Raw genomic sequence first — 22,141 nt, 5'->3', positions numbered from 1 at the left:
TGACACTCCAACTCACTGAGGTTAACATTCATGCCAAATATAAACAAGACTGCCCCATGCATGCATGCAAGTTATGGTCCGGACAAACAAATCCAGATGGACACATGCACACACTGACTGACGCACGCATACACATAAAGCAAACAGCCATTTGGACAACTATGTCTTGCTTCCGCAAACGGGCTCGACAAAAATTAAATGACGCAGTTTTTTACACTAGGCCCATATACAACAAAGTTATTGTAAACAAGAAATTTAGACTGAAAACTTGGCTAAATCTTTCCTTCAGGTCTTTCTTCATTATTTTTGTAAAGTCTGTGACGAAACATTGCAAGTATATGTATTTGGGAGTAACAGATAACTCAGCAAATTTTCATCCCTATACATACGCCCTACTTAATCAAAACTCAAGCAAATTGCATATATTTGTCATTCTCAAGTAAAAGTCTAAGATCAAATTTTACATGATGAATATGGACCCTGGACATAATGTTTAATACAATATTCAAATTACTGTGCAAGAACTTAGATTCTATTCAATCGTGAGAACCTGAATGATAGAAAAAAAAAGTTTCCTTCTTAATAAATATACCTTGGGCACAAAAGTAGACTATGACACAAACACTTCCTTAAAAACTAGTATTTTGTTTACATTTAAATGAAGTAAAACAACTAAACATGTTCTCTACTATAGGATAGCATTTAACAAGAACAATGATGAGTTTACCTTTACTGGCTTCAAATTTTTTCTTGTAGGCTTCAATCTTCTTAAATATATCTGAAGTTGAATCAGGAGAATTTTCATCTTTTTTCTCGTCCTCTTTCTTACGGCCACTTGTTCTATCTTCTGCTCTCTTTTTGTCATATCTTTTGTCTTTTTCTGTTGTTTCAGCTTCCTACAAAATTATGTAATACTTAGGTTACATACATATTCACACATGATTGGTGCAGACTTTAACCTGTCAACAACAGCTACTCAGTTTATTATGTTTTCCATAGTTATAACCGTGCTGTATATGTGCTTGTGTTTGTTCAAATGTATTATTTTTTATTATTTCACTTGCAGTCAATGGCCTTTCTGTCTGCTTTTTGCTTTTATTACACCTGCTTATATTTTTGTTTGCTCCTGTACTTTTTGTGTTGCAAGCTATGATACCTGCCAATCTTTTACAAACATTATTCATGAATCTTCATGCTAAACATCAAAACCAGTTACACTTACTGTAATACTTTTATACAAGAGTCTTTTATTAAATCTGTCTGTGATTTATTTTCTCCCATTTTAAGTGACATCCTAGATAGGCAAATGTCATAGTTTTAGATGTTTAGATATTTTATTTGTATAATGAGCTAAATGCTATTTTACTCTTAATATTAATATCCACATTATAATTGCAGCTTTTTATACGATTGTTTTAATATATACTATGTGTTATTCTGTAGTCTGTTCAAAAAATCACATGAGCTTATGTTGTATTTGTTGATATCTTGCTGACTTTAAGTAAATCTTACCATATCTTAACTTCTGTATAACAGACAACATTTGGTCTTTCAAACAATGCTTTTCTAGAGGATTAAGTCACCAGATATCACAATACTGACCAAAGATTTGTATTCTATTAAAAAATCTGAGCTGCACTTCTTAGTCAGTTGGAAGAGCTAAAGACAACCACTACAGTTTATTCTTAAGTATGACAAACATTTTGTGTAACTATACAGCACAAGACAATTAGGAGGAACTATTTTTTCCTCTACCTCATATCTATATGGAGTATTTATCAACTGGTTGTAGAGAATAGGTTTGTTCTGGTTCAGAATCAAGGAACCTCGACAGGTAGATAATTGCCTTGAAAAGCATGTTGAAATAAAACATTTCAAAGCATATGTTTTACATGCAAATAATTACCTTGATCCTTTTCAAATGTTGACTGGCACTACTTTCAGGATGTGGTGTTTCAATCCTATTAATCAACTCTTGTTTATTTTCCAGTTCCAGTGCATATTTTGCACACTGACCCAGCATGTCAACCTTACTCTGTATCAAGCATATCTTGTCATATATTTTCGGATGGCTCCGTTTCTGAAATATTGTATATTTACATTCAGTGACATCAACTTAAACTGACATTTTTGTTGCTTTTGCTAGTTTATATTTTTAAAGATACAACAACACAATTTAGGTCATATGGCTACTTTCTAGCTTAAACAGTGGAGAAAGACCCCAAGTGCTCATTTGAATTATTTTTCAGGCACAGGCCGACATCTAGATAGAACTTTGACATTCAGCCAGCCAACTGGACTATTTTCTCACATGGTGGCCAGATCAGGGCTTAAACGCTAATACATGTAAGAGAAGGATAACTAATTCAAAGTCTGTGAATGTCATCACTTTGCCACTGAAGCCCACATATATTCAAATAGCATTACTGTAGATAACTACTGCTGACTAAAAGATGCTCTGGCATCAATTTTCCATGATTTCTAACATTGCAATCATGAAAAACATTCTGAAAGTATCATTAAATTTTGTATTTCAGTGACAACAAAAAATCCCTATTACAGGAAAATTTTCACATATCAAAACTATTTTTCCAAATTTTATGTTTGTTTTGGGTTTAAAGCCATTTTTCAACAGTATTTCAGTCATGTAACGGAGGGCAGTTAACCTAATCAGTGTTCCTGGATTCTGTACCAGTACAAACCTGTTTCTCCACAAATAACTGCCAACTTCCCCACATGAACTATCAGAGGTGGAGGACGAATGATGTCAAACACAGTGTCTTTTATCAAATCGTCACGGAGGACATACGCCCCGCCCGGGGATCGAACTTGCAATCTGGCGATACGTAGACCAACGCTCTCCCCAAATTTTATGGTATTTTAGCATATTATGTAGCTTTTCTTGTTAATGATATATTCTGAAAGTTCTACAAAGATTCAACAACAAAATGGAAGCCAATAACTAAATTTAAGTCTATTTCGTAAATCATTCTAGACTGCTATTACACTTACAATACATTTGAGCCTGTGTTTATAGCCCATCATATGATCAGCAATATTTCTCCAGGTCAAGGTCATCTCACATAACACACACAGGTAATAAGCAGTACTGCTGCCCTTTGAGGAGAACTCCTTGATGTACTTACGCCCTGAAACCATTACAAACAGGCATCATAATTCACTTTACTATCATACCCTTAACTGTTTAATGTCCTGTAGAATGCATCCTTGCTTTTTGGTCAATTCTAAAATCATTGTTTGAAACTGCCAATCAGATTAGGACTATGAAGTCTTCAGTTTATATATTAAGAGAACACTGGTTATCTCATTAACATCCAATTCTTTAATTCTTTCATGTATTTATTCCTGGTTCATTTCAAAGGTAGTGCAATCTATTGTTTATGCTAGATCTGAAACAAGTTATCTGCAATCCTGGTACTTCAAACACCTACAACTTGATGCTGTTTTTAGGTTAAAGCTGACTCAATATACATAAAACTTGTATGATAAAGCTTATTACAGAACTGAACATTCTATTTTTGCTTTTATTGAATTTAAAGTCACAATTATAGGTAATATAGAAACCTTCCAGATTTTCTGGTGGAAGACTGCCCCCAGGTACCTTTACAGACAATGTTTTATGGACAGATAGGCACCTGTGTAGAAACCACTGACCTTCCATAAGCTAGCTGGATGGCTTCCTCACATGAAATAATTCTATACTTCAGTTTTAAAACTACGTAGGTTAAGGTGCAAGTGTTTCAAAGTCAGAAACCTTAGCTACTTAACTACAGAGGTAACTAAAATGGAAAGTATATCTTGTACCTAGCACAGGTGCATTTGGGTAAGAAGAATCTATGTAACTCTGGAAGAGAGATTTATCTGCATCTTTGAATCTGTCTCTTTTATCCCAGGCAGGATATTTGTCCCCAGACCTTGTTGATTTGTCCCTATCTGGTGACCTCCGAGACCTTTCCCTGTCTGCAGATCTACGCGACAAGTCCCTCTCTAATGACCGCCTAGAATGGTCCCTTTCTAATGATCTAACAGAATGGTCTCTATCTACAGACCTTCCTGGTCGTTCCCTGTCAGAATACCCAGTACCACTTCTACTATCAGCTGTTCTCACTGATTCCCTCAGATCTGGAGATCTTGTGAATATAGGCCTGCTGTCAATTCTTTCTTCACTTTCTATAAAAGGGAACATTAAAATGTAACGAGACTAAATTTTGTGTATCAAAGATATTACAGTTAATGAAAGTTAAAGAAAGACAACTATCTTGTATCTATTCTTACACTCAAATTTTCATTTCAATGCTCAATAAGAAACTGTATCAGCTCATTCTTACAAACTCATTTTACACTTAAGAATTTTTTATGTTTTAAATGTTTGGTCATCTTTTTAAAATTTATTTTGTTTTAGAGGTAGATGGGGGTGGGTGTTTAGAGTAGCAAAGTCACAATTTATTAAGCCAAACAGTAACATTTCCAGATATTGATGATGAGAAAGACTACAAGTGCACATTCACTGATTCAGGCATTTTGTTAGGCATGTCCAGACACCTAGCTAGAACACTCCACCTTCAGAAACTTCACAAAGCAAACCAGATGACTTCCCCACATGAAGAATTCTACACTACAAGCCAAATTTCAAACCCTCAGTGGAAATGGGCAAGTAATTAAGTCAGCAATCTTAACCACTTGGCTATAGAGGCCCTATCCTCACTCCCCTAATTCTAAAGGTATTTTAAAATGTATCAAGATGAAATGACTATGTTGCAAAAAGTTAAGCAGTCAAATAAATTCCACAGATTTCTTTGACACTTTTAGAATGAAGTGTATACAGTCGACATTGTATTAAGAGACCACCCAAGGGACTGCTAAGAAGTAGTCTCTTAATGGAATGGTCTCTTTATGAATTTCAGATGAAAAGAAAAGTTATTTTAACTGTTATTGTAACTGTATTTATTATGAACATACATGTATGGTTTCTAAATCTGTTTTAACATCGTGAACACTTTCCATGTCCACGAACCGTGAAAATTATGGCTAGATTGTTTGCCAGTTTGACTGATACAAAGATTAATTGCATTCAGTCACGTGCAAAACATACTCGCTAATTATATAGATGAAGAAATGCGGGATAGAATTTTGGTACCCAGTCGCTTAATAGATACTTTTGTCGAATATTTTACCTGTCGGGACTACATTAATGTGGTCGCCAGTCGTTCAATGGAATGAATTTATATATGGAAAACGTTCAGGAGGGATTCTGACTGGTCGTTTAATACAAAAATCGCTTAATAGAGGTGGTCGCAGGTATGATGTCGACTGTACTTTTATATTCATATGTAAGAAATTATGTTCATCCATCTCTTCTTTTTTCATTAACAAGTTCTAAATATGTACAATTCAAATTCTTCTATTTTCCATTACAGTTTAATGTCATGGCAATTTTCCCTGAAATGATCAGATATATTCCAGTGTTCTATTTCAATAAAGCTCACCTGTCACTGGGGCTTCTCTGTACCAATCCACCTGTAATTTTGCACCCATAAATCTACGACCATCCAACTGTTGCATCATAATTTTCGCTTCGGTAATTGAACTGACAACAATATCAGCAGTAGCTTTACCATCTCTTACTTTCAGCCTTACACTGTTGTACAAGAATGCCTCAATTAAACCCTCAAGCTCACTCTGAAATCATCAAAGTTACAATAAAATGCAGGTTGAAACACGGAATCTCAAATTCCACAGGATCAAATTTAACGGACTATTGTCTATTATCATAAAACAATAGCACTTACTGTTTAACCCATATCATGCTAGACACGATTTATTCTGCCTTTGCAACCAGTGTAGATCATGATCAGCCTGCACATCTGTGCAGTCTGATCATGATCTACACTGTTCGCCACTCTTTGGTTTGCACCCCTTTTTACAGTCAATGGTACTGTCCAACTTAAAAGATGGACAAGTTCATCATAGAAATTTAGCAGGGTAAGGGTTAAAACTATATACATAATTCGTCCCCTTAATGCAAAAAGGTACCATGAGCATATGAATAAAGAAGACACTTGGTACCTTTTTGCATTAAGGGGACGAATATTATGATATAACAGATTCTTAGCAATATCTATGCAACCTGTATAAAGGTAACCAGGCAATTTTCTATGTTTTCCCGTTACATGACCTGACGCCATCACCAGTTTATCCAACATGCAGAATTACCTTAACAGAGAATATCATTTTCAATAGTATGAAATGTGACTATAGAGTTATCATTTTAATCTTCAGAAAATAATGGACATGCAATATTTTTTCAATCGAAAATAAATTCTTGTCATCTGAAAATACTCACGTCTTTTATATCAGCTGGAAGGTTCTCTATGTGAACACAGTAAATATCAGACAGACCATGTGTTTCAATATTAGGGACTTCCTGTGACCGTTCTTGACTCCTTCCTCTATACGGTGAATCCCTATACCTTCCGTCAGATGGCAGACTCGACCTCCTATCTCTTCCCGCAGTGTAGTCAAACGAACTTTCCTGACTTCTTTGTGAATATCTATCATCTAATGGAGAATTTTCATAACCAGATCTATGCCTAGATGTGTAATCCGGGGTAAGACTTCTACCTCTTGTAGGTGAATAATACCCTCTTTCTCTACTATGTGAATCGTACGGACTGCGTGATCTGCTACGTCTGTAAGCTTGTCTATCTGGACTCAATGAATGATAATCTGGACTCCTGGAGTATCTCCTATGAGGAGAGTACCCTGGGCTAGAATGCCGACCTCTGGATGAATAGTCGGGACTCAATCTTCGATCTCGGCTAGATGACCCATAGGGGCTGGGATATCTGTCTCTATGTGAGGAGTACTGTGGACTGTACCCCCGCCTGTCTCTTGGTGACAAAGATCTTCTATAGTCTCTTTGATAAGAACCTGAAATAACAATGAAACATAGAAACAAACTGTTTATAAAACATTTTTTTTGTATTCAAGCTGTGCGTCAAGGTCTGGTTCAGTTACTGTGAAACATTAATATTCCAGGGTGACTAATTTTCCTCAATTTCATGGACAAGTCAACCCACAAAATAAAATCAATATTCCCATTCATTTATGTATAAAGGTCAATATGTATTAATTCTTAACCCCTCGAAATGGCATCTGCCCCACATGGGGAAATTCCTTGAATTACTAGATACTGAAATTACTTGCAGAAAATAAGTTTGCACTGAAAACATCTATGGAGTCAACATATGGAATTCAATGTAAAATAATTCTAATATCTACTGATTCAAGCATGACTGGTAAACCCCATTGATAAACACCTTGTTTATATTACTCTGTATTCATATTTCAGTGTTGCAACAATGCTGAATCAGATAGCAGTAATACGTGTATTCAAGAAATGTTGATAACTTTCTTACTTCTGAAGAAAACATGTAAATTCATAATAAGATCATTTTCTACATGATGATCATGGTTCCAATTCAATATCTCACAAAAAAGCGTTTTCAAAATTTTCTGTGCTGAGAGCAACAGATGAAATATTGGAGCTGAAACATATTATTTGATTGGTATTATAGGGATAAGTATTTCTTGCTGGCATTTGTGCATGTGTAAAAACTGTCTTTTAATGCACACATTGATGCATCTATTTAATTTAAAGCTCCTTTCAATGTGTGTGTTATTCTGCTATCTAATCTAAAGACCTCCAAGGCCTTGACTTTGGACCTTATGACCTTGGTTGTGCACTCTGCATAATGTCTAGATGAGGTAAGCAACTGATGCTCTAGTTGATGAAAATCTTCCAAGTGGTTAAGAAGATAAGGAGTAGACACCAAGTTAATCTATCTGATAGTTGACCTCCAAGTGTGACCTTGACCTTGGACCCAGTGACCTCGGTTGTCTGCTTTGCTAGTCATCTCGATTAGGTTAACAACTGATGATACTTCTATGGAAAACTTCAAAGCAGCTAAGAAGAATTCAAGATAAGGTGCAGTCATTATGGACACTGGACAGACAGACCAATGGACAAACATGGGTGACTACAATATACTGCCATATACTTTGTATTTGCTTGTATAATAATTTAATCCTATATACTATAAAATTAAAATATACAACCAGCATACCATCACTATAGTTATTGGCTGATTTGTGTGTAGACCTACCTCTATCCAAATATGGCTTGTCTGTGCTCTCTATCCTATATGCTACTGGAGTTGTATAGATGTTCTGTGCAGGTGGAGGTACACCTGCATACACTGGTACAGCAACGGTAGGGTAAGCTACTGGAGCAACTGATACTGGAGCTGGAATCATAGTTGGCACTGTCTCAACCGGAATGGCGGAACCTAAGTCAGTTAAAAATTTATAATTGAAAGAATTATAATCGTAATCTTTTAATGATTTCTAGGTACTGATTTGTTTAAATTAGACAAGAGTTGTTTATATAAACCATATATGCCCCTCATCCCAAGGACCTGTTCGAGGCAATTGCATGTATAATTTTGTTTGCTGTTACCTTGATCTTTGGCCTCATGACTTCAGAAACAGCTAAATTATCTACTGACTACAGGCAATGATCCTATGAAGTTTTAAGAACATCAATCCTTGCATTCTCCAGAAACTGATCAGAAACGACTTTCACTATGACCTTGACCTTTTAACTAACAGACCCAAAAATAAAAAGGGTCATCTATTGACCACAGGCAACTACCCTACAATGTTTGATAACTGTAAACTAATGTTCTTAAGACAATAAGCAGAAACAATTTTCAATCTCAAGGTCATTATGACCTAATTTTTAACCTCAAGGTCATTATGACCTTTGACCTTCTGAACCCAAGGCCATCCCAAAAACAAGACTAGTCGTCTACTGACCACAAGCAATCATTCTCCTGCAGGTCAAAGTGTTCTTTTTTATCTAGGCTGACACTGGTTTTACTTATTTATTTGGGCAGACACTGGTTTTCTATAGTTAATGGACAGAAACTGCTTTCAGTCTCATGGTCATTGTGACCTTGTTCTTTGACCTACTGAACCTTAAAATAACACGTACGCCCACGGGCAGAATGTTGAGCCGGCAGCTGTCAAGTTTGACCTTAACCTTAGACCTAGGGACCTGGTTCTTGCGTATGACACTTCATCACATAATGGTGAATATTCATGCTAAGTTACATCAAAATCCCACCATGCATGAAGAAGAAATGCTCTGGACAAACTTCAATTTGACCTTTGACCTCCAACTGTGACCTTGACCTTTGAGATAAGAACATGGGGTTTGCGCATGACATGCGTTATAACTGAAGTAAACATTCAGGCCAAATATAAACAAGTTTGGTCCATGCATGCCAAAGTTAAGTTCCAGACAAAATCTGACGGATGCACGCAAACACATACACCGAACCACCAAAAGTGGCGAGTAAGTCTACCGCAAGCGGCCTTGACAAAAATGATCATCTCCTGACCACAAGCAATCACCCTATGAAATAGGCCTAAGCACTCTTAAGTAAATGCAAAGAAAAAATTGAATGACTTGGATATGGCATATTCAAGGACAATCAACAAGTAGAAAATTTTCCAGTTTCCACATCCGGTGTAAGGCATTTGCTTATAAATGTACAAGTGAATGTTTCATGCTTTATGATAAATGTAATTACAACAGAAATGGTTAACATTTTTGAACAGATCTTCTGACGTTTTCTATGCTTTCAGTCTCAAGATAGAAATATAAAGCTTAACCCCTTACCAGGTAGTGGATGCAGCATTGTAGGTGGTGGAATACCAGTGTTTGCAACATGCAGGGCAGTGGCCGCTGGAGGCTGTGAGCTACCTGGTGGTGGATTTCTGGTATCAATTATTGGTGCAGGTTGCTGGACACCAGCCACACGAGACTGTGACACACCTGAAATTTCAAGTTTTATATCTATCAGAATCTCCATATGCTAAATTGTTTAGTTCTGTTAATTTTTATTTAATTTTGCTCAATTGAGATCACAACTTGAAGTTTATTTCAATCATTCTTAACTCAAATCTACTTTTCAATCACTTCTATTTCCGACCAGAATGAAACATTTCAATTCGTCCATTTCAAGAATAAGCTCATAATGTACTCGAGTTTCCAGATAATAAACAGTCCTTAACCCTTACTCTGCTCAATTTCTGTAATAAACTTGTCCATCTTCCAATTTGGATAGTACCATTAACTGCTAAAAGGCGTGCTTACCAAAAAGATACTGGCTGAATAGCGAACAGTGCAGATCATGATCAGACTGCACAGATGTTCAGGCTGATCATGATCTATACTGGTCGCAAAAGCAGAATCGTGTCCAGCATGGTAAGGGCTACGAACATTGCCCCATAAACATTACAGTCTTATACATAATCTGGCCATAACTACACTAAACAAGAGCTGTCTGATGACAGCCCGTGTGACTTTTCTCACTGCTTTGCTCTGAATTAGAGGTTTTCCAGTAAAAGCTTATAAATTATCAAAAACTTTAACCAAAAAATTCTAAGTTAAAAAGAGGCATAACTTTGTCAAAATTCAAACCAGAGTCATGGGGATTGTTTCTCCTGGTGTGGACTCAGGGCTCTCGTGAGTGGGATACTTGAGCGAAATAGGCGCTCTAGAACTTCAAACTTCGCTCAAATCTAACCTCAAAGCGAAATGCAAGTCGCCCGATTTTCTTTTTACTGCTACCCGGACTGTTGACAATTTGCACAGTGTCATAACGAGTGTCAAATACACAAACACACGCCTGTAGCATAATTTAAGCTCCGCCTACTTCAGGTACTTGCGAGATTTTCCCCGAGAAGTGTGAAAGCAAATCAAATTATCCGATACACCAGAGTCGATTGTTTTCAGCCAATTAGCACCACGTTTACGTCTTTGACACTTCGCGTTTAATTGTCAACATGTTCGAGTGCAAAAAAAAACCAATGTTTTATAAAGAAACTGCTGATTAACTGCAATAAATTGGAATATGGTACACAATTATTTGATAAAATAACGACATGTAATGTATTAACTACGTTAAATTGACTTCCGTCGATGAATTTATTTGAATATGTATTTCTAATTTACACAGTTTACTTTCAGTTTTATTCGAGTGAGATACCGACATTCCTCGGTGAATGACTCGGTGTTAATAATAAACACTTCATACAAGATATAATCAAAATTCGGTGCGTTACATTTACAGAATCGGCTTGAATTTTGAAAACGACTTTTTTCAGAATTTTGTAACGAAACAATAACCACTGTATGGGTGATTTAACTAAGAAAATGGTCACATCAATGCTTTTTATCAAGAAACAAGAAAATTACAACCACCTTTCGAATCACTCAACATCATTGCGGTAGGAAAAGTCTTCCCACTCCTCCCTAAAGTCTCCCCACTTCTCCCTAAATCAGCTTTAGGGAGAAGTGACTTCTCCCAAAAAATTGGACCTAGCTAGACCCCTGGGACTTTGACAGTAAATATCTATTTTAAGTTTCGAGTCAAAAGTAATGGAGATATTTTACTTTATCAGAAAGTTTAACCAAAGCATTCCGAGTTAAAATGGGGCATAACTCAATTTGTGACATTGCCAATTACTTAAACTTGCTGAAAATGTATAATCATAATTTTCATAATCCTCTAAATAATGACACTGTAACAATATTTGATCACTTACCAGGAAATTACCTTTAATGGTAGTCCATCTCATTTAAACATTTTTGATATTTTTTTCACTTTTTGTATCATTCAGTTATAGACTTATTAAATTTTAAGGATAAAAAATACACATAACTTAGAGCTGGGGCCAAATTAGAAATTTGCATTATTGCTATGTTTATAAATGTTTGTTATTACCCCCCTTTAATATGAAAGTATTTTTAAAAAAAAGATATTTCGTTTTATCAATCTTATAGTTGTGCAAAAGTGATGTAATAATATTTTTACAAACAAGCAATCCCAATAAATTCTGCTAAATATAAAGTTGTCAATGCAAATCTTTGACAAATTTCATGCAAAAAATCTTTTACTTATATCATTTTTGGGCAAAGTATGCTTAAAGAACTCTATCTGGGTTATTTATCCGGGATAAAAAATTCATGTTTTAAAAATATATCCAGTGAAAACCTAACATTAGTATTAAGCACTCAATAAGCATTAACAAATGTAAAATTTTCAAGTATATCTATCACTTCAGAATAATCAAATTAAATGCCTTTAACTCAACGGTACAATTTTATTTGTGGTGTACTGTTAAGATCGTGTTAATCAACGAAATCAAATCCCAATGAACACAAAGACAATTTGTACTCATTTTATCAGTAAAATTTGTAATCCATGCATTAAAAATTCTGAGAATTTTTTTATCCATACCCCAAGTATTTTGTTACATCTGATGCAGACAATAGCCTTCAAGCTGCTCCCTATTTTCCAAGTCCAGAAAAAAAGAAGGAAATATTAATTGTGTCGAAATTTATATAAATGTATTGACATACCATCACTAGGTACAGTATAATCTATGAAATCCGCTGCAGCGCTAAACCTAATCTCCATCTCCCGTCCTTTATACGGAAATCCTTTCATCTCGGCTATCACTCTCTTAGAGTCCTTCAGTGAGGGCAGTTTCACAAATGCACAACTGAAAAAATAAAATCCAGTTTCATATCATCTGTCTTTTAAAGTATATACAAGTATACTGCAGCAAAATCCTTTACCCTCTGGCAAGGGTTTTACATAAATAATGTTCTCTTGACAAAGTTCTTCCTTTAAGTTATAGAACAAAACACCTTTCACACATATAGCAAAATATAAATAATTTTTCAAATGACTTAGTGTAATTACTTAAGAAATAATAAATCTCATTGGTGATTTGTCGCTGAATAAATCACTGTTTGAAGTTTAGATGTGAAGGAATTATATCACGAGGGCGCAGTCCGAGAGATATAATGCTACGCATCTGAACTCCAAACAGTCATTTATTCAAGAGCAAATCACTAAGTGAGATATATTATTTCGATTCTAACACGTTATTATGGACTTTAAAGTACATACTTGTCAGCATGCATTAAATATTTGCCCATTTTCAATCGGGTTCTTTTCCAGCACGCCGCTACACCGCTTGACGCTATGACGTAATAATTGTGACGTCAGAACAGTGAATTGTTGTTTAATAATTCACTGTTTCCAGCCTTCTTTGTTTAATAGGAAAATGAATCGGATCGTGTTGAATTAACTTTTTGACACTTCCATAAAAATGGCCAAATGTTAAGTTGAGAATGTGTCTAAAATTTTAAAGGGAGTTTTGTTTATGATTAAAAGACATGTTTTATACACAAGTTTGGTCCTACATTCTTTTGTACTTGGTTACTCATTTACTGCAAACTCTGCTAAACTATCATCAATGACTGTGTTGGTGGGAATTTAATGTATATTTCCATCTCAAATTAAGATTTTGATTCATTGGGATTGACAAAGACAGAAACTAACGTCATATGGCAACCTTAAGTTTTATGGAGAAGAAAGACCTACAATGCCCCCATGTCAGGCAAACACATGCGTAGAAGGGTTGTGTAGGCATATGGGTAGAAAATACAGGTGAGCACACAGGCATAATTGGTAGAAGGCATGTGTGGGTACCTGGGTAAAAGGCTCAGGCAGACACCTATGCAGAACAATCAGTTCAGCTGGACAGTTCCTAAAATGATAGAATCCTACACCTTCATGATTTTTCTTCTCTTGGATTTAACTAACATAATTATAGATGATATGTCTACTTTCCAATGCAAATGTTGGAGGAACAACTGAGGTGCCCCTCTAAGCATTATTTCAGACAAAGGTGGGCACACTTGTAGAACCATATGCTTTCGGTAAACCAGCTGAACCAGGCTTCCTCACCTGAAAAATTACAACATCTTACACATAGTTGGCAAATGACTGACAGTGACCAACCGTAACCACTCAGTCCAAAGCTGCCTTTTCATATAGATACTGATATTGAGGTCAACATCTCCAGCATCAGCTCACAGATGAATTTTGGCTCTGACAATTTTCAAACAACCAAACTCCAAATTAGAATTAAATATATCAAATTTTATTAAGTAAATACAAACTACTCACATCTGATCTTTTCTACTATTATGTCGACCAATCCAGACTTTGGGTGATGTGAAATTGTAATGTTGCAAAATATCCAATATCATTCCCTGTAAAGGATAAGTCATGTTTATTATAAAGACAAGAAATTAAAACACTTTTCAATGCACTCTAATTAGGACAGACCAGACATAACATGTTACTATTCCACAGCTTAATAGTCTATGTCTGCAATAATTGCTCTTCTTGTCTTCCTGTACCTTGGCTAGATCTTTTACTTCTAACAACAGATCATTGGTAAATGTCACAAAGCCATGTATTCATGTGCGATGCCAAAACATAGACGTTTTACACATTCAACCTACGTTGTAGCTGGTGTACTTTATAAGAATCTTTTACTGGTTGAAGGTGCAAACAGAAATATTATTATTATACCAGATTTATATAGCTCCCTTTTCATGACAAAAACGTTCAAAGGCGCTTTACATATACTGCAGCCACACAGGGTGCGAAATTCATCCTCTACTAGTATAGACACAGAGCGATCTGACCAGAGTGAGATAAAGCCCCCAGATACAGACGTGTACTTTTCAGATACAGACATGTCCGGCTAACTTAGCCTAGCTCTTTTCGAATAGACAGTTTGGTTCTTTAACGTGCCCGGTGTATAGCACCGATCCACGCGGTCGTCTTTCCTGGGAAGAACCAGTACAGGCCTCTAGTCTAAATATCTGCCCCGAGGGTAACTGTATTGGTCATAATGAGGTTCTGCCTAATTACAGCAAAAACAGTTAACTCTTCTACCAGTGAAAGGTTCTTTTTCTTGCTTACTGTATTCATCAAATAATAGAAGAAATATAATTAATGAATTATTGTTCTTTTTTAAAAGCACTATTTTATTCTAGTAGTGCATGCATTTATACTTTCATTCATAAATTACAGCACAAGAGGTATTCCAGCATTGTCAAAACATGGGAAAATCTTTCCTGCCTGGCATGCAAGAAGTTAGGTAGAGGTTATAAATACATGACTAACAGCTTATCATCAAAATGATCTAATCTGACCAGCTTAAGCTGGTTAACTGACAACCACAGTGTTTTTATATTAATTTGGGAATGTTGAAAAAGCATTTATAATTGCAGAGTGTTGTAAAACATCAAATGGGGTTTTATTCTTCAGCAGTCAATTAACTATAAAATTAATGGTGTTAAGCTAGTTTTATAACAAATGATATCAATATAATGCACTGTCCAACCTATATATTCCTGTCAAGCTGCAAAAATTATCTGAATTTTTTTCTTCAGTATTTAATTGGGAAAAAACATATTATCTGTTCCATACATCAGCCCAAAATGACTTTAAAACACTGATAATTACATACTGAAATGATGTTTCAGAAATAAACTGTTAAACCAAACAAAACAAATCTACCTTATGCTTTTAGTATAGTGCGTTTTATTTGACCTGGCGGGGCGGAGTTAATCTCTGGCTTATGCAAATAATGGTTATCTAAAAAAACGAGCAAAATAGGTAGAGCTACGATCGTTACAGTGTAAGGTAGATGGCCAGTGATTAAGAAATCAGGTTACCAAATATACTGTATATCCTGCACAATAATGCAGTGGACCGTCGCGAAACCACGCCCCACCAGGTCAATTAAAATGGACTATACATTATATTGAGAAAATAAAATAACCTAGTCTAATGTTTCACTATAATCCTCCCTGTTCAGTATATCACATCCAAACTTAACTCACCTTTGTTGTTTCATTTGGTATTTTACTGATGAATACTTGGGCTTGCACATATTCTGGGTCTTCATCTGTAAAGTAAAACATAAATCAAACACCTTATTTTATTTCATGTTATAGATAGTCCGTAATATAAATATCTTCATTTTTATAGATATTCATATATTTGTATATATTCATTTATTTATATTTTGGGAAGAATTTCAGGTTATTAATTTATAATTCATCCTCTTTTGTGTTCAAGTGTAGTTCCTTAAATGAGAAAATTATAAAATTAAAATCCAATTGTTTGAAACAGTAAAAGTCTGTAATATATTCCACTGTAACATTTTTAAGTAAAATAAACAGTGATTAAAACAGCTGTTACTGCTAACATGTGTTAAAATCAAGATCACTGCAACACATTTTAAATAGAACATGTTAGTGTTGTGTGCTCAACAATTGATTTCTGTTCAACAGTTTTCTCATGCTCTGATAGTTTTCCCTGACATATTTAGAATAATCATTCCTGAATTGCAATATTGGTAGAGTTCCACGCTCTCCACCCCCCTCATAGTTTGTCAATTATACTTCGAGCCTTTCCTACTGCTTGTCAAGTGTTGCCAAATTATAAGTCAAGACAGAGTTTTGGAAATGACAACTAAAATAACACTTGCACTGGAAAACTAGCAAGAGTCTTTTTTCAGTAGGATAAAGGAGGCCAATCTGCCATGAACATTTCCTTGGCAGAACCACCACACACCTAGATACCTTAAAGTATGCAACCTAAAGAACAATGTGAAATAACTCTTTGCTTTGACAAATGCTTGCTTTTTTATCTGATGTTACTTTTACCTTCTACTTCTGTCGGTACTCTGGCAGTCTGAAAAAGAAGAATGAAAATTTAGAAGCTAATCTACAACAACACATGCATTTTTTTATTAATTGGCACACAAATTTAGCAACAGACAAACTGCAATCTCTTTGGAAATTTAGTTAACTTAAGGTGCAATCCCCTTCCTAATCCAAATTTGTTCTTGTTGAACAATAACCCACTTAAACTGATGGTGACACTGGTCTTATACCATATTTTTAAAAGTCTTTTCCAAGTATTTCATCATGGAAGGTGGAAGTTGCAAAGTTTGGGGTTACTTGGAGGGGTCCTCTCATAAAGAACTACATTTTCTACAGGAAAAGCAGTAAAGGCTTCAGACCACTATACATGTAGCAATGAACTTCCCATCCCCATTTAACATCCCATGTTTTTTATACATCTGCATTATTCTCATATTACTTATTAATCATCTTGTTAAAGTTCTCTTAGGCTTTTAGTTCAATGTTAAAGGTGTATGAGATGGGCAAAATTTTTCCCATAAATAAAATTTCTTCAAACTTTGGATATTGAAGGTCAATCATCTAAGAAACAAAAATATGCAATAAAAATAATAGGTCATCAGTACTGAAAAAGAGTTATCTGCCCTTGAAAATGGCATTTAATCATAACTCCAAATTAGCCGAGTGAAATCCTGAACAGAACACCAGAGACACAACTTCATATGTAAGTTTAGCTATAGCTTATATAACAATCCCCTAATGTTTAATGACTGCAAGTCAAATACTTTTTGAGATACATGTGACACAGACTTGTATCCAATTTATGCATATTTTTGACAACAAAAGGCCACAACTCAGATATGTGCAACACAACTTTTATGCCTTTTTATGCAAGTTTTTTTTACTAAGTCAAGGGCCATAAATCTGATATGACTGAATAATATCTCTAACAAAATGCCAGGTGCACTTTGTGCACAGGTGAGCTAACAAGCCTTTGCTATAATCAAGTAATTTATCTACCTGTTGAGCTGTAACCTTGCTCTTCTTTACTTCAGTTCCAATCTCAGTATCAGCCTTTCTCTTCATTGGCTGATCCTTCTGTTTCCTTAATCCAGATGACACCAATGTTGGAATACTTTGACCTTCTACCTTTGACCTCTGGGCTGACTGACTAGTAACAGTAGATGACTTAGTCTGAAGTGTTGATGTCTTTGACACTGGATTTAACTGACCTCTGTTTGCTGTGGAAACTCCACTACTTGGCCCACCAGTTCTTGAGTTTGTAATATTAACCACTTGTTTTGCACATGAAGCCATAGTTCTTCTCTGTAATGGACTGGTTTTGGAATTTGAAGTACTAGAATGCACAGTCTGCATATTACCTTGAGACAGAGTGTCAGTCTGTTTTTGTACAGAATCTTCAGCTGATGTCTCATCATCCTCTGATGGATAAAAGTATGTCTTTAGCATATCTTTCAGCTTGTCAGACTTCCATTGTGTAGAACTTAATGATTGTTTTTCACTTGTTGAAACCTTGGAACTAGGGGCTGCACTGACACTCTGTGTGTTTTTTAAAATACCCCTAATTTTAGATAGCTCATTTACATTTTTAATCAGCTCTGACTTTGTAGTTGTTGACTGAGATCCTTGTCCAGTATTCTGTGTGTATACAGCTGGATTTCCACTGATCAGTATTCCCTGACTTTTAACTCTACTCTGTTGTGACTGCCCCACTGAACTCATGGTACTTGCTCTACCACCACTAGCTTGCTGGGGCTGCCCTTGTGAAACCATCTGCCGCTGAATTCCTCCAACTACCTGATGTGTCTGTGGTTGCTGCTGTTGTCCACTCATTGTTTGTTGGTGCCCACATAACCCTTGCTGCGTGGACATCACTGAACCTTGCTGACCAATTAAGCTTTGCTGCATGTTCATTACTTGGGAATTCCCATTTCCCATGATGCCTTGTGGCTGTCCCATCATGCTTTGTGCCTGGGAATTTCCCTGCATTCTCATGGCCTCCTGCATCATATTTAGCATTCTGGCATTCCCATTACCCATAATTCCTTGCTGCTGCAAAGGCATATTACTATTAGACTGTTGTTGCATCATTTGAAAATTGCGCTGAAAATTTTCAAAGAACATTGCCCTCTGCTGTTGATTCATTCCATGCATATTGCTCTGAAACAAACCCAGCATAGGATTAGCATTCCCACTGTTCATCATCTGCTCCATCATCACCATTTGTTGTTGTTGTTGTTGTTGTTGCATGTTCTGACCACTCATCTGCCCTTGGTTCAGTGTGGGCCTCATGCCCGTATTTGGAAAATTACCTTGATTATTCATTGTTTTGCAAATTCTTCTTACAACTATGAATTTAAAGCCAAACTTTCATCAGTTCTGGGAAAATACACCTTTAGTACAGTAAGTGTTGTTTGATCATCATCCCTGAAATTAAACAATAAAGAAATAAGACTTAGCTTTACATTTTGAGAAAAAAATCAAACAACACCAAATCATAGAAAGAAAAGGTTGTTTAACATGAAAATTAAACATTTCTAGTAAATAAAACATGTATATTACTCTTAGTACACAACAACTGTCAGTTTACTGATATATACATTGATTTCCAGAAAAGGGCTGCATAAAGGGGCCACACTTTCAGACAGTTCAGAGCTTTTAAAAATTCACCATTTTCAAAGAACTGTTACCTATCTTCGTTTCAATGCATTTGCAATAACGTCCCAGTGCTGAAATTTCACATAAATTTGAAGCAGTTTTCAGCAAATTGTTTATTTTTATTTCTTTACAAATAGTATTCTTTTTTAAAGGATGACAACTTTTTGAGAATGTACATTGTTTTAGGTTTCTATCGTACAGGGCAGTACAGCAAAACATGTAATTGTCAGATAGGTTGTTGGTAAAGATGTTGTTCATTTATCAGATATTCCTGTGTTTTGAAGGTATACTCGTAAACCTTTAGTCAAATTAGAATGGAAGTGTCTAGCCGTCTAGTAACTGGTGATAGTGAAAAGAAACTAAAACATTTCCATTTGTATTTAAGATATATAATACCGTTCATCTGTTTGTTCCATACCAGTTCAAATGAACCAGACTGGTCTATCGCTATGACTTAAGCTTTGACAATTACACAATGAACACCAAACTGATAATATCACCAGGCTCTCCAGGAGAAAACCAGTACAAACTTTTTTTGATTTAAGGACAAATCATTTAGAAATGAAGTTGTTTATTCAGTTTTCAGTGACATATACTACCGGTAGATTCACTGTCATGCCAAAATGTAAAAAATCACCTGGGGAGTCTTGTTTCCCACAAAAGAAATATGAGTGCAGGTCCAATTCTCAGTGGAGTTTTGAACTTAGACATAGTGCTAAAAGTGCCATAACTATTAAATTTTGCAAAGAAGGCTTGCGCAAGTTAAAACAAATGAGCTGAAAAGTGGTGACTAGTTAGATATTAACATTTCAGGACTTAAAAAATTGCATAATAAACTTATAACTATAGAGTTGTCACAAGAGTGCAAATTATACCCCCACAATACCGCCTTGTCAAAGAACCAAGCCAATGTCAAAGCGGAACTTGCTTGCTTGACCTTTGACCAACTGACCTCTAAATCAATGGGGGTCATCTGCTGGTCATGATCAACCTCCCTATGAAGTTTCATGATCCTCGGCCCAAGTGTTCACAAGTTATTGTCCGGAAATGGTTTAAATGTTCCGGTCACTCTGACATTTGACCTTTTGAACTCAAAATCAATAGGGGTCATCTGCTGGTCATGAACAACCCCCCCCCCCATCAATTTTCATGATCCTTGGCCCAAGCGTTCTCCAGTTATCATCCGGAATCCGCTTAACTGTTTCGGGTCATTGTTACCTTGACCTTTGACCTACTGACCTCAAAGTCGAACTTGTTCTGTATTTTATCATGTTACACCTGTGTACCAAAATTTATGATTAGCGGCCCAACCTTCTCAAGTTATCATCCAGAAACCATTCAACTGTTCTGGGTCACTGTGACCTTGACCTTTGACATACCAGTTCTGGACAAATAAGTACGCTGTCCAGAGCAACAGATAAGCTGCGTATTTGCATAAGTAGTAAGTACCTAATTAAAATTTGCAAAATACCCAATAGATTTATTTTTAATGCATATCAAAACTCAAACAAAACACCAAAATACCCAATTCTCATCCCCATGCGTGCTTATCTTTGAAATACTAAATGATTCGTCCGTGTATGTCTACTGTTCGAATAATGTTACATTTGTTAGCTGTATCAGTCTCGGCCACTTGATAACAACAATGCAGTCCGATGCAAACCTACTTTTTCATCTGTATCGCTAATGCACTCACAATAAGCGTCTGTCTAGTGTAATAAACAATTTTTTACTGTTGGTCTCAGATGGGGAGAAGGATGGTATACGTATTTTAAATGATAATATTTCTAGATGCATAAGTTATTCACCTGTAAACGAAATAGTGAGTGATCTACTGGACGATGTGTTATGCGCAGTAAACAAGCATTCTTATAAAAGATTTACAAATTCTGACAATAAAAAACTTTGAGTGAATGGAAAATCAACAAGAGGGTCATGATGACCCTGGTCATCTCATGATCACTCACCTGAGTAATATGAGCTACATGTTTCAAATGTCAAACTGATGATTTTTAGAATTTTTTTGGAAGATTTTCTGATGTACAATCAAGTAACCCCTGGGGCGGGGCCAATTTTACCTCGGGGGTCATGATTTGAACAAAGTTTGTAGAAGTCTACTAGGCAATGTTACATATCAAATATCTAAGATCTAGGCCTTCTGGTTTGTTTTTAGCAAATTTATAAACATTTCCCTATGTACAATCAAGTAACCCCTGGGGCTGGGTCAATTTGACCCTGGGGGGGGGGGGGTCAAGATTTGAACAAAGTTTGTAGAGGTCCACTAAGCAATGCTACATGTCAAATATGTAAGCTCTAGGCCTTCTGGTTTATTTTTAGAAAAATTTGAAGATTTTTATATGTTCAATCAAGTAACCCCATGGGGCGGAGTCAATCTGATCCCGGGGGTCATGATTTGAACAAATTTTGTAGAAGTCTACTAGGCAATGCTACATGTCAAATATCTAAGATCTAGGCCTTCTGGTTTATTTTTAGAAAACTTTAGAAGATTTTCCTATGTAAAATCAAGTGACCCCTGGGGCGGGGTCAATTTTGACCCCAGGGTCAAGATTTGAACAAATTTGGTAGAAGTCCACTAGGCAATGCTTCACACCAAATATCTAAGCTCTAGGGCTTCTGGTTTTTGAGAAAAGGATTTTTAAAGTTTTTCCTTTCGGTTGCCATGGCAACCAGAGTTCTGCATGGAATTCAATTCTTTGATCAATTTATGTAGAGCTTCACCCAAGGAACATTCCTGTGAAGTTTGGATGAAATTCGCCTAGCGGTTTA

At 35.9% G+C, this 22,141-nt stretch overlaps 1 protein-coding gene across 3 annotated transcripts in view; it reads right to left on the bottom strand.

Annotated features, from left to right (window-relative positions):
- LOC123531513 (uncharacterized) overlaps positions 1–22,141 on the bottom strand; it is a 97,667-nt gene that overhangs the window by 71,526 nt on the left and 4,000 nt on the right. For all 3 annotated transcript variants that reach the window (XM_053518646.1, XM_053518647.1, XM_045312554.2), the window contains exons 2-14: positions 17,696–19,123; positions 16,697–16,724; positions 15,869–15,933; positions 14,136–14,221; positions 12,515–12,657; positions 9,767–9,922; positions 8,187–8,369; positions 6,365–6,951; positions 5,508–5,700; positions 3,826–4,191; positions 3,013–3,149; positions 1,907–2,080; positions 728–896 (exon numbers count right to left, since the gene is read on the bottom strand). In XM_053518646.1, coding sequence (XP_053374621.1) covers positions 728–896; positions 1,907–2,080; positions 3,013–3,149; positions 3,826–4,191; positions 5,508–5,700; positions 6,365–6,951; positions 8,187–8,369; positions 9,767–9,922; positions 12,515–12,657; positions 14,136–14,221; positions 15,869–15,933; positions 16,697–16,724; positions 17,696–19,021 — 3,613 coding nt within the window. In that variant the 5' untranslated portion in view covers positions 19,022–19,123. The remainder of the gene's footprint in view (positions 1–727; positions 897–1,906; positions 2,081–3,012; positions 3,150–3,825; positions 4,192–5,507; positions 5,701–6,364; positions 6,952–8,186; positions 8,370–9,766; positions 9,923–12,514; positions 12,658–14,135; positions 14,222–15,868; positions 15,934–16,696; positions 16,725–17,695; positions 19,124–22,141) is intronic.

This window comes from Mercenaria mercenaria, chromosome 11, assembly GCF_021730395.1.
Source record: "Mercenaria mercenaria strain notata chromosome 11, MADL_Memer_1, whole genome shotgun sequence".
NCBI classification, from domain to species: domain Eukaryota; kingdom Metazoa; phylum Mollusca; class Bivalvia; order Venerida; family Veneridae; genus Mercenaria; species Mercenaria mercenaria.
This window is presented reverse-complemented; position numbering and strand designations above follow the sequence as displayed.